General features: G+C 52.0%; 1 protein-coding gene across 1 annotated transcript; it reads left to right on the forward strand.

Annotated features, from left to right (window-relative positions):
- Nucleotides 1-10,578: 10,578 nt before the first annotated feature.
- LOC134507624 (olfactory receptor 14A16-like) lies at nt 10,579-11,484 on the forward strand (the record flags this gene model as incomplete). Its single annotated transcript, XM_063318418.1, has 1 exon — nt 10,579-11,484. A coding segment is annotated over exon 1 (906 nt), but the record flags the coding sequence as incomplete, so codon positions are not given.
- Nucleotides 11,485-12,841: the final 1,357 nt, after the last annotated feature.

The raw sequence follows: 12,841 nt of genomic DNA on the forward strand, positions 1-12,841 counted from the left end.
CTCCCTCAGCTGCTCCTCATCAGACTTGTTCTCCAGACTCCTCACCAGCTTCATTGCTCTTCTCTGGACCTGCTCCAGCCCCTCAGTGTCTTTTTTGTGGTGGGGGGTGCAAAACTGGACACAGCACTCGAGGTGGGGCCTCACCAGTGCCCAGTACAGGGGGACGGTCACTTCTCTAGTCCTGCTGGCCACACTGTTCCTGATACAGGTCAGAACGCTGTTAGTCCAACCTGGCCTTGTGCCCCGGGATTCTGGGTTGGTTGGGTTGGAGTTTGGGGTGGATTTTGGGTTTTTTGATTTGGGTTTTGGATTGGATGTTGATTTTCCTGGACTGGATTCTTTGGGTTGGATTTTTCGTGTTGGATTTTTGGGGTTGTTTTTTTCATTTATTTAAGTTGTGTTTTGGGGTTCACGTTTTGGGGTTGGATTTTGGGTTTGATTATGGGTTGGTTGGTTGGAATTTTGGGTTGGATTGGATTTTTACCCCTGTGCGGGCGTGTCAGGCAGCCATCGTGACATGAGGGCGGCAGGGCCAGCGCTGAGTGTCTGGCGGTGGTGGCATGGCAACCGCTGATGTGCTGCCCGCAGTGGTGGGGCTGCCATCGGCAGGGACATGTTCAAGCAGGTCAGGTTCCTCCAACCCCATCCAAGCTGGCCTTGAGCCCTGGGATTTTGGGTGGGTTGGGTTGGATGTTGGGGTGGATTTTGTTTTGTTGGGTTTGGATTTTGGACTGGATTTTGGATTTTTTTGGGTTGGATTTTTGGGCTTGGATTTTTTGGGGTAGATTTGTTTTTTTTCAGTTAGATTTTGGGTTGGATTTTGGTTTTTTGGGTTGGATTTTTGGGGTTGGACTTTTTGGATTGGAATTTTGTGGTTGTTTGGGTTGAATTTTGGGTTCTTTTTTGGGGGTATTGGGTTGTTTGGAGTTGGGTTTTGGACTTTTTTGGGTTCAATTTTTTGGGTTGGGTTTTGGGGTTGGGTTTTTTGGGTTTGATTTTTACCCCTGGGTGGGCGTGTCAGGCAGCCATTGTGACATGAGGGTGGCAGGGCCAGCGCTGAGTGTCTGGCGGTGGTGGCATGGCAACCGCTGATGTGCTGCCCGCAGTGGTGGGGCTGCCATCGGCAGGGACATGTTCAAGCAGGTCAGGTTCCTCCAATGCCGTCCAATTGGGCCTTGAGCCCTGGGATTTTGGGTGGGTTGGGTTGGATTTGGGTTGAGTTGTTTTTTTAGGGTTGGATTTTTTGGGTTGTATTTTTTGCCTGTATAGTTGTTTTTCGAGTTGGATTTTGGATTTTTGGCATTGGTTTTTTGGAGTTGGTTGGGTTGAATTTTGGGTTGGGTTTTTTGGTGTTGTGTTTTTCATGTTGCTTTTTTTGCTTTTGGGTGTTTTGATTTTGGGTTTTGGATTATTTTGGGTTCGATTTTTTTGGGTTGCATTTTAGGGGTTTTTTTTTTGGTTTAGTTTTTGGCCTTGATTTTTCCCTTTTTGCGGGTGTGTCAGGCAGCCATTGTGACATGAGGGCGGCAGGGCCAGCGCTGATTGTCTGGCAGTGGTGGCATGGCAACCGCTGATGTGCTGCCCGCAGTGGTGGGGCCACCATCGGCAGGGACATCTTCAAGTGGGTCAGGTTTCTCCAACCCCGACAGACCTGGCCTTGAGCCCTGGGATTTTGGGTCGGTTGGGTTGGAAGTTGGGGTGGGGTTTTTTGTAACGGTTGGATTTTGGCTTGAATTTTGGAATTTTTGGGCTTTGCTTTTTTTGGCTTGGATTTTTTGGGGTGGATTTTATGTTTTTTGAGTGATATTTTGGGTTGGATTTTGGGTTTTTCCGGTTGGATTTTTGGGGTTTGGTTTTTGGGGGTTGGATTTTTTGGATTGGATTTTTCGGGTTGTTTGGGTTGAATTTTGGGTTGGGTTTTTTTGTTTGGGTTTTTTGGGATTGGGGTTTTTTGGTGTTCGGTTAATGGTTTTTTGATTAGATTTTGGGTTTTGGGGACTGGATTTTTGGGGTTGGGCTTTTTGAACCCTGGGATTTCTAGTTGTTTGGAGTGGATTTTGGGGTGTTTTGGGTTGTTTTTTTTGTGTTGGGGGTTTTTGTTGTTGGGTTTTTCTTTTTGGGCTAGATTTGTTGGGGTTGGATTTTTGGACTGGGCTGTCCCCAGGGCCCTGCATCCCCCATGCGTTTAAACGTAGCTGTCTGATACCAACCAAATCCCTTTGATTTGGCTGAAAATAAAAGTATTCCAGTGCTTGACAAATCTTTCAGTGAAGAAATGTTTTTCCTACTATCCAATCTAAACCTTCCCTGGCACAACTCCTGGCCATTTCCTCTTGTCACGTAACTCGTTACTTGGGAGAAGACACCAACAGCCACCTCGCCACTTCCAAGCCTGCAGTGCTGCATTGGGTTTTCGTGACCCAAGTGTAGGACCCGGCACTTGGCTGTGTTGAACCTCAGGCCACTGGCCTCTGCCCATCGATCCAGCCTGTCCAGATCCCTCTGCAAAGCCTTTCTACCCTCAAGCAGGTCGACACTGCCAACCAACTTGGTGTCGTCTGCAAACTTATTGAGGGTGCACTCGATCCCCTCATCCAGATCATTGATAAAGACATTAAAAGGAACTGGCCCCAGTTGTAGGCCCTGGGGAAAACCACTTGTGACCAGCTGCCACCTGCATTAAACTTTGTTCACCACCACTTTGGCCACTCTTTGGCTCAGCCATCCAGCCAGGTTTTCACCTGGCATAGAGTACTCCCGTCCAAGCCACGGGCAGCCAGTTTCTCAGGGAGAATGCTTTGGGAAATGCTGTCAAAGGCGTTTCTAAAGTCCAGGTAAAGAACATCCACAGCCTTTCCCTCATCCACTAAGTGGGTCACCTTCTCATAGAAGGAGATCAGGTTTGTCAAGCAGGACCTGACTTTCATGAACCCATGCTGACTGGGCCTGATCACCTGGTTGTCCTCATGTGCCACATGATGGCACTCAGGATGATCTGTTCCATGATCTTCCCCAGCACCGAGGTCAGACTGACAGGGCGGTAGTTCCCAGGATCCTCCTTCTGGCCGTTTATGTTGATGGGCGTCACCTTTACTAACCTCCACTTAACTGGCACCTCCCCGCTTTGCCAGGACTGCTGATAAATGATGGAAAGCGGCTTGGTGAGCATCTCCGACAGCTCCCTCAGTACCTGTGGGTGGAACCCATCTGGCCCCATAGATTTGTGTATGTCTAAGTGCTGTAGCAGGTCCCTCACTATTCCCTTTGGATTATGGGGGCTTCATGCTGCTCCCCATCCCTGTCTTCCCGCTCAGGGGCTGAGTACCCAGAGAACTGCTGGTCTTACTAGTAAAGACGGAGGCAAAGAAGGTATTAAGTACCTCAGCCTTTTCCTCATCCTTTGTCACTATGTTTTCCGCCATATCCAATAAAGGATGGGGATTCTCCTTAGCTCTCTTTGTGTTTCTAATGTAATCACAGAAACATGTTTTAGTGTCTGTTATGACATTAGCCAGACAAAGACCTAGTTGGGCATTGGCCTTTCTAATTTTTTCCCTGCAAAACCTCACAATATCCTTGTAGTTCTCCTGAGTTGCCTCCCCCTTCTTCAAAATGTCATAATCTCCTTTTTTCCCCTGAGTTTGAGACAAAGCTCTCTGTTCGGCCAGGCCAGTCTTCTTCCCCACCAGCTTGTGTTTAGGCACTCGGGGATGGCCTGATCCTGCGCCTTTAAAAGTTCCTTCTTGAAAAACGTCCTGCCTTCCTGGACTTCTTTTGCCCTTCAGGACTGCCTCCCAGGGGACTCTGTCAACCAGGCCTCTCAAAAGGGCAAACTAAGATAACCAGGTCCAAAGCCCAGAGAGTTATTGCCATTAGGCACCTCCTGATGGTGGAGGGAGGGGAAGCCCAAAAGAAGGAACTCCGTGACACTGGTATGGTTCAATAGTTTGCATCCAAGCTGCAGTGTTCAAGGGCAGATGGTCAGTGGAGGAAACAATGCTTCAGGAGGTTAAAAGAAGATGAGACAGGGCGAAAGAACGTAGAAGGATGAAAAAAGAGGTTCATGGGGACATTCGGGCGCAGGCTGGAAGGAAAACAGAAGATAGGAGAGGAGAATCATCTGAGAGCAAGAAGACATCCTTTGATGTACAGAGAACAAACTTGCTAAGTGAGTCAGAGTAGGACTGCTCTATAAAATGTATGCCAGTTATTGCATTCGAGCTCTTTACCCAAGAGCCTCTTTACAGTCGATGGAGAAAAAAATTGGTGTTTCTCAGTCGTTCTTACTCTCGTCTATTTAAATATATCTTTTAGGATGTGCTAAAAGGAATTCTACTGAAAGATAAAACACCTCAGCAAAGTAGCTTTAACCTTTGTCTCCTAACCTTAGGAGAGAAGCAGAGAAAGCAGCGTGGAGATGGTGACAAATGAGGAGAGATGTGGGAAGTAAAGGTAAGCAGGACAGCCAGAGAAAAGGGGAAGGTTTGGTTTTCAGGGAAAAGCAGAGCCAAAGAGGGCAAAGAGGAAAAGCCTGTGTTAAAACTATCCTCTTTTCAGGACTGTCTTTCCATCCATGCTTGAACTTTGCCAGGAAGAACAGAAAGCTTTGTAAACAGACTCCTCCTCAGTCACTGACCACTTTCTGGCTGAAAACCAGTTTTGGTAAATCATTCTGGCAGTGAGGGGGAAAACAAAAGACGATTTCAAAAGCAACACAAAAGAGGGGAAGAACCAAAAGTGATGGCAGGGAGGAAGGCCCCTCCTGTGCAAACCAGGGATGAGAACAGCTGTTTCCAGCTTGTGTGCGTGCCTCAGCCTGGCAAATGGGGAATGCCCACGGCTTGGGGTAGCCGTGCCCAAGGAGCTGACCTTGCTTGCCCAGGGAGAGAGCAGTGTAGGGGCAGCAGTGAGGGACTTAAAGGCAGAAAGAAGAAAGGAAATATCAGGGGGTGTCATGCAACAGTGAGCTAAGTTGAGTTTTGATCCTGAGGCAGAAGAAGAAGGGGGATGTGCTGTTTGGTGCTGGGATGTGGAGCTACATACGGGATTCCAGGAACTCTGGGGCTTGGAAATCTTGCGCAATAAGTGAGCATTAGCAAGGCTTTGGAAGAAACGGGATGGGTTGTGGGGAGCTCACAGGCACTGGCAAATCCTCAGAAACCCACAGCTTGGTGTTGGAAGCAAGGGAGCAGACCCAGGCACAGGAGAGTGTAGCTGTGTTTTGGGGATGGCCAAGGGCCTTGGTGGGGCTTTGACACCCCAAGAGAACAGAGACCCTTGTCTGCTCAGCTGTGGCTTCTGTCTCATCCACTGAGGCCCAGGAGAGGACACCAAGTCCTTACAGCTCCAGCGCCTTGTTGCCTCCTCTCCCACCCTCCCCAGAGCCTGGGAGGTTCCTACTGCTGACCTGCACCTGGCACCTCATCACTGCCACATCACCCAAACAGAGCCCAGAGCATCTCAAGAGGCAACGGACATCCCTCCCCAGGGGATGGGCGTCCAGGCTTGGCCATCCTGTTTGGTGAAGCACATCAAGGCCTTTCACAGTGATTTCCACATTTAAATTTCTTCCCGGCCCATGTGTCTCCGACTTCCTGCTTCACCACACCACAGGGACAGGAACTTTGTCTGCTCCTTCCCTCCATGGTCTCTGCAGTGAGGGACTTCGGCAGGGTCTGATAACACCCTCAGAAACCTGGAGGTTAGCTGCTTTTACTTCTCAAGAGGACTAGTCAATCTTTCAGGATCTGCACTTCAGGAACTCGGCACCAGAGCGCTCCTTACCACAAAAAACACACGAAGGCGCCAAGTCTGGGCAGAAGTTTCCTTTAGTCTTCAGCTCTTCTCTGGCTCATTAGAGAGATTTCAGGAGTGCAGTCAAAATGAAAAGATGTCCAAGCAAAGAGGCCAAGTCAATTTAACGCTTGATTTTGAAGAGCCAGTTCTGCATCAATCCCAACACATTTGGGTAACAGAAATGTCTTCAGGAAGAGTCTGCCCCATCTAGACCCATGTGGATGGACTGGCACAGCCACCCCCAGCAGGGGGAATCCCCATCTCCTAGGCTGAGGCACGCAGTCAACATGCAAACCTCTGCAGTGCCCACTTGTTACAGGCCTCCAGGCAGAGTGTGACTCATTCCACATGACCCTCTGAGCCTCTGTCAGCTCATTGTGCTTCCTCTCCGCATCCCTGCAACTCTCAAGCCTCTGGGAGCTTTGGCTTTGGCATCCTCCCGACATCCTGGGGCCAGGTTTCTAAATGCCTCCTCTGCAGCTTCCCCGCCTTCCACCTCCTGTGTGCTGCCTTTTTGCCCCGCAGCCCAGTCCGTTTATACCAGCAGCCTCCTGAGATGTTTCTCTTCATGGTATTCCAAGACATCATTCCTGTGCTTGGAGGAGGCCGTCCTGTAATGCCTATATGATTTCCCGAGCTCCTTCACCCTTCAAAGCTGCTTGCCATGGCACCGCTTGTATCAGTCCCCCGAGTACATCAAAGTCTTCTCCTCTGGAGCCACCCACGTGTGTTCCTCTGCTGGCCTTCCTCACTCCTCTTTGGCCTCTGGGACCCCGCTATTTCCTGGTCACTCCAGCAAGGCTGACACTAATTGTCACATCCCTGACCAGCTGTTCCTTGTTGGCCAGGACCAGGTCTAGGTGAGCATCGCCCTTCCTGGCCCACCAGGCAGCTCTGCTAAGAAGTCGTCTCATGATGCTCCAGGCTGGTGGCACCTTGTTTCTCTGCCTGGCCAGTGAATGCCTGGGCAATGACTGTTCCCCACAGGAATCTCCTCATCTACCTGGAGACTTCTTCGTGTTCCTATTTAAGACTTGTTCTGCCTACTGTGCCTGATCAAGTAGTTTATAACTGCCAAGACAGGGTCACCCTTACTGGCTTCTCCTCCCATCCTCACTCACACAAGCTACTCACCCTATTGCCCATCTCATAGAGGAGCTCCATAGATCTGAGCTGCTCCTTCACACAGGCGGCATCCCCCCATCCTCATCCTCCCTGCCTCTCCTTCCAGCTGAGCCCGTGTCCTTCCATTGCAGCACCACAGCTCAGCAAGCTGTGCCACCACATCTCATTGAATCCAAAATCATCACAGGGCTGGGACAAGACAGGGGGATTCTCCTGGAAGGGCACAATTGGGCGGCAGCAGCTCAGCTGTGGCACCAGGGTGGAGCGCAGACTCCTCACAGGGAAACCTGAGCACCGATCCTGACCAGAACAACCATTGTCCACCGAGCAGTTTGTGCTGGGCTGGGCTGTGCTGCACGTACAGCGTGGCCTTCACACCCGTGCTGTGCTGCACAGGTCCCTTGGCTGCAGGACAACCTCAGCAGCATGTTGTCACACAAGAGCCCGCAGACAGGTCCCACTCTCTGCCGGACATTACGCCTCCTGCGAGGCCTTGCCTGTATGCGACCCTGCAGCAGGAGCTTCTCATGGAAACTTCCTTTCTGTTTGAGTGTAGAGATGGTGAATAGTGTTGTTCCCTGTAAGAAAATCCTACAGTAGCTTGAAAGAGAAAAACAGGAGACTGTCTTCTGTGGATGGGGTCTGCATGGTGTGCTGTGTTCAGTTCAAAGGCCCATTTAATGCACACATCCTGGAGTTCCCACCAGCTAAAAAGACATAGGATTGCCCCTGGGATACTCTCCGTACAGTGCTAGACCACATGAACAGCGTTTCAAAACATACATTATGAAGTGGGAGTGCCTTTCTTACTGGGGTCATAACAGACCAACACTTCCTAGTGAAAAATCACTCTCTCAGCACCCCTGGATGCAAACCTCTGGACCCAAGGACTGGTAAGGGTGTAGTTTGCTCCAGTAACCCTCGACTGGAGCCCCATCCACTGCTGGTTGTTCTCCTCCAGAGTCCTGCCTCAAAGCACCAAGGCCTGGGAGACCTCGCTGCTGGTAACTGAGGCAAAGAGGACATTGAATATCTCAGATCTAGTCCTACTCCTACTGAATTTGACAGTGCTCCTACATTATTCCCTTTTCTTCGTTTAACTGTTCCTGAATTACCTAAAGCTCATCTCGGTGCCCTGGAATTCCTATTTGAGTTTCAGTTGAGTTTTGATATGGACCACTGCTGGATCTGGAGGATGCTGCCCTTGAGGACAAGATGTATCCAGGCACACTGTGAAATCTATTGGTGTTTTCATTGATTGTATCATCACGGCAGTGAGTGAAGATCCCCGTGTGACGTCCTCCATGTCCATGCAATGCCTGCAGCTGTTGTGTGCAGAAGGGACAGACCTCGCCTCTCTGATGACACCTGATGACTGATGCCTCTGACTGAAGGCACCAGTGAAGGGAACAGACACCCAGCTGCACTCTCTGCGATGCCATTAGAGGCACTGGAGATCTGGTAAATTGAGCTGATGGAAAAGAGAGAGACCAAGCTCTCCCTATGGCCCAGGACGGCAGTTGTACATATGAATTCCTCTAAAAACTGCCATGAACACAAAGAGGAGAAGATTCTTGTGGCCCTTGTTTAGGCATCAGCTGTCATTTCGCTTGGCCAAAGGGCTTTCCCACCAGGCTCATTCAGGATCCCTGAGACGATGCCCTGTCTCTATGAACGGCTCCAGCAGAGCTTGCGGTTATCTAATAATAAGAGCAAAAAAGGTGATATTTCGATGTAACTTTGAGAGGAGAAGTAAAAGTTCTGGAAAGAAGTGTCTCTGCCCAGCTGAGGGAGGGAACATCAGTGGTGACTTCATCCTGCTTCCCAGCAGGTTCCCCTGGAGCCCCAGGGACAGCTGGAGGGAGCCCCGAGGGGGCAGAGAAAGGGCTGCCTTGGGCTGGTCCTCTGCTGCTGAGCTGGGCTGGGCTCCTGGCACGGAGGGAGCTGATGGCAAGCGGGCAGCGCTGCAGAGAGACGGCTCTGCCCAGGAGCAGCTCCTCTGCCAAGCGCAGCAGGGCTGAGGGCACTGCCTGCAGGCACCCGAGAGGAGCCAGGCACAGAGAGGATAAAGGCAGCTGGGAGTGGGAGGAGAGTTCTGAGCTCGTTCTCTCCTGGCTTCTCTGGTGTGGAGAAGGAGGCCGTGCTTCCGAGCAGGGATGCCCTGCTGCACCATGGCAGCGACAAGGAAGGAGGGCTGCCTTCTGCGAGGGACTGTGGCAGGGTTTTGAAGACAGGTGGGTGTGCAGGCAGGGGTGCCCAGGGCTGTCCTTGAGAGCAGGGTCCCTGCAGCCCAGGGCTCTGTGTGCCGGGGCAGGGACTCTGCTGCTTGCCAGGGTCAGCTCTCAGCCTGCCCAAGGAGTTCCCCCCCGAGCGTCTGTGGGGAGAAGCTGTGGGGAAAAGGAGAGACTCCCCTCAGGGCAGGGTCCTTTGGCTCTTTTTCGAGTGTGTGCTGTGTGGGTCAGGGCTGCCCACAGCTGCAGATCTCCCCCAGAGCACTGGCAGAGGCAGCATTTACAGAGGAAAGACAAGGCAGGGGCTGCCTGGAAGATGAAGACATTGCAGGGTCTGTGCTCTCAGCTGTCTCCTGAGGGAAAGGAGCCGTCACTGGTCCACTGAGGGATCAGCAGATCTGCCAGAAAGCTCACAAAGTGCCTTCAGCCCCTCCTCTCCCTACACACAGCACCAGCAGCACCTTTGCTTCCAGCATCAGGCTTTCTCTCCTCTCCTCCTGAGGAGCCACAAAGAGGGAGATGGCCCTGGGCAGTGCCCTGCTGCCAGGAGGGGTCTGCAGGGCAGAGCTGAGCCCCCAGCGGGTGGGATGGGCTGTGGGAGCAGGGACAGGGAGGAGACGTGGGCACAGAGCAGCAGCTCCTGGCAGGGGCAGCTCCAGGCAGCAGAGACATGGGCAAGGGCTGGGGGAAACTGCCAACACGCGCTGGGGAGGGGGCGTTCAGGCATCTCTCTGTTGGTCCTTCACTGGAGACGTCTTCTGGGCATTCTCTGCTGGGCAATGAGCTGACTCTCCCCTCAGAACATCTCATTTCTTGGACCCCAGACTCTCTGCTTTGCCTGTCCTGCTGGGCTTGCCAGCTGCCCCCAGAAAGGCAGAGCTCTCCTGTGGGATCCTAGGGAGGGCTGAGCCTTTCCCTGGGGGTCGGGCACTGTCCTCGCAGAGTCCTTTGATTGTCTCTGTGAGGGGTTGTGTCCTGCTCTCTCCATCACAGCTCTAACTGTGGTTTGGGAAAGAGAAGAATTTGTATATTTGTCCGTTCAAACAGTGCTCCGCTGTTCCCTCATGAGTTCAGTTATTTGTTTGGGTTTGTTTTTTAAGAGGAATTTGTGTGTGAAGTCATCTTCAAGGCAGCACAAGCTTCTGCACAGGGCAGATGGAGAAAAGACTGATGGACACTGCAGCTCTCCTGGCTCTGCACTAAACCACAGAGATTACAGCCCTGTGTCCTGTCCTGTCTCAAGACTCCGCATTTTCAGTCATAAAAATGAGGATTTCTTCCCCTAAAAAGAACAGTTACCAGACGTGATGGTAGAAAATCAAAAACACACAGAAAAGGAGACTGTCTTTGCTCTAAGGCGTCTGTCCTAATTTTTTCCTGTTGCTTTTTTTCCTTTGGACAAGGCCCCCATGCCAAGAAAGAGCAGATGTCCAACAGCAGCTCCATCACGCAGTTCCTCCTCCTGGCGTTCGCAGACACACGGGAGCTGCAGCTCTTGCACTTCGGGCTCTTCCTGGGCATCTACCTGGCTGCCCTCCTGGGCAACGGCCTCATCATCACCGCCATCGCCTGTGACCACCACCTCCACTCCCCCGTGTACTTCTTCCTGCTCAACCTCTCCCTCCTTGACCTGGGCTCCATCTCCACCACTGTTCCCAAAGCCATGGCCAATTCCCTCTGGGACACCAGGGACATCTCCTATGCAGGATGTGCTGCACAGGTTTTTTCTTTCTTATTCAGTGCTGTAGCAGAGTTTTCCCTTCTCACTGTCATGTCCTATGACCGCTACGTTGCCATCTGCAAACCCCTGCACTACGGGACCCTCCTGGGCAGCAGAGCTTGTGTCCACATGGCAGCAGCTGCCTGGGGCAGTGGGTTTCTCTATGCTCTCCTGCACACGGCCAATACATTTTCCCTGCCCCTCTGCCAGGGCAATGCCCTGGACCAGTTCTTCTGTGAAATCCCCCAGATCCTCAAGCTCTCCTGCTCACACTCAGACTCCCTCAGGGAAGTTGGGCTTCTTGTGGTCAGTGTCTGTTTAGCATTTGGTTGTTTTGTTTTCATTGTGCTGTCCTATGTGCAGATCTTCAGGGCCGTGCTGAGGATCCCCTCTGAGCAGGGACGGCACAAAGCCTTTTCCACGTGCCTCCCTCACCTGGCCGTGGTCTCCCTGTTTGTCAGCACTGGCACATTTGCCTACCTGAAGCCCCCCTCCATCTCCTCCCCAGTTCTTGATCTGGTGGTTGCAGTCCTGTACTCAGTGGTTCCTCCAGCAGTGAACCCCCTCATCTACAGCATGAGGAACCAGGAGCTCAAGGATGCAGTGTGGAAACTGATGACCAGATGATTTTCAGAAGCAATAAACTTCTTCGGTCTTGTTTTGGAAACCACTCAGAATGTAACTTGTTACAGGGCAACTCCTTCTTCTGTAGCTTGTGTTAGTTTTGGTTTGAGTTTGTGATTTTGGCATTGGTTTTCTTTGTATAATGCTGTCCACAAAGAAGTATCATCATTTTTGCTGTTTGTAATTATGCATCTACCTTAATTTGTGAATCCCACAGTCATTGTAAAAGAGGACCAGTGCTCTCTGTCTCTTTAAACAAAAGAAAGAATCTTCTAGCGACTTGTTTGCCCCAGATCCTTCCTTTGGGACCTGCTCTGGAGCTGCAGGGCTGTGCCTGTGAGCAGAGGTGGAGGGGAAAGGGTCTCAGCACAGCAGCACTGTCAGGGAGCACCAGCCTTGCTCTTTTCAGACTTATTCTCTTTCTGTTTCCACACTCTCCTGCTGAGCGCAGGTGTTGCTGTAAGGACCGAGTGCTCTGGCAGCTCATACTCCTGCTGTGTGCTGTCCTGTCCCCACAGGCAGGGACAGGCACTGGGCGCTTCTCCGGCAGAGCTGGCCTCCCCAACAGCTCCTCCGTCACACCGTGGCATTGCCGCAGGGCGGTGCCTGAAGGCTCAGGCCTTCTTCCAAAGTTGCTCTTAAGGAAATGCCCAGGAAAGTGCCCCGCAATCGAAAACACCTGTGTGCAGCTTAACTGTGTGAGTGTGCAGGGGGGGACAAGCAGCAGGTCCCTCGCCCAGCCAGGGCTCCTGGGAAAGACAGAAAGGACCAGCAGAGCAGGTTCTTCTCTGTCCCTGGCTGTGATGGACACTAGGGGTAAGATGCCCTAGGGTCATGCTTACAACTTATCCACTAACAACCACCACTGGCCTCTCGCCCCAGCTTGGGGAGCTTGGTTGGTCTTCTGAAGAAGTCTATGTTTGTATTGTAGGAACCAGATGCAAGCATGCACATCGTGTGCGTGGGGTGAGATGAACCCGAGTAAGCCCAAACACCATTAGCTATTCCCAGGGGTTCAATGAAGGCCTGTGGGGCAGACAGTGTCTGGAGGTCACTTCACTTGGAGAGTAACGTCCCCTGGGAAACCCCCTGAATGCAGCACTGGGATGGGCTTCCTTGAGCCCAGGTCCCTGTGTCCATTCCTCACGCCGTGGGGCATCTCAGAGAGGTGCCGAGCAGGGAGACACAGCGCGGGGCTGAGGTGCTGCCGGCCTCTGGGAGTGGCAACAGGAGGCCATGGAGTCTGCTGCAGGGCCTCTGCCCGTGCCAGGGAAGGACTCGTGTCTCTGAACAGCCCTGCCAGAGCCCTGACAGTGCTGGGTGTGACGCCAGGAACACCTGTGTG

The sequence above is a fragment of the Chroicocephalus ridibundus genome, chromosome 25 (assembly GCF_963924245.1).
Source record: "Chroicocephalus ridibundus chromosome 25, bChrRid1.1, whole genome shotgun sequence".
NCBI classification, from domain to species: domain Eukaryota; kingdom Metazoa; phylum Chordata; class Aves; order Charadriiformes; family Laridae; genus Chroicocephalus; species Chroicocephalus ridibundus.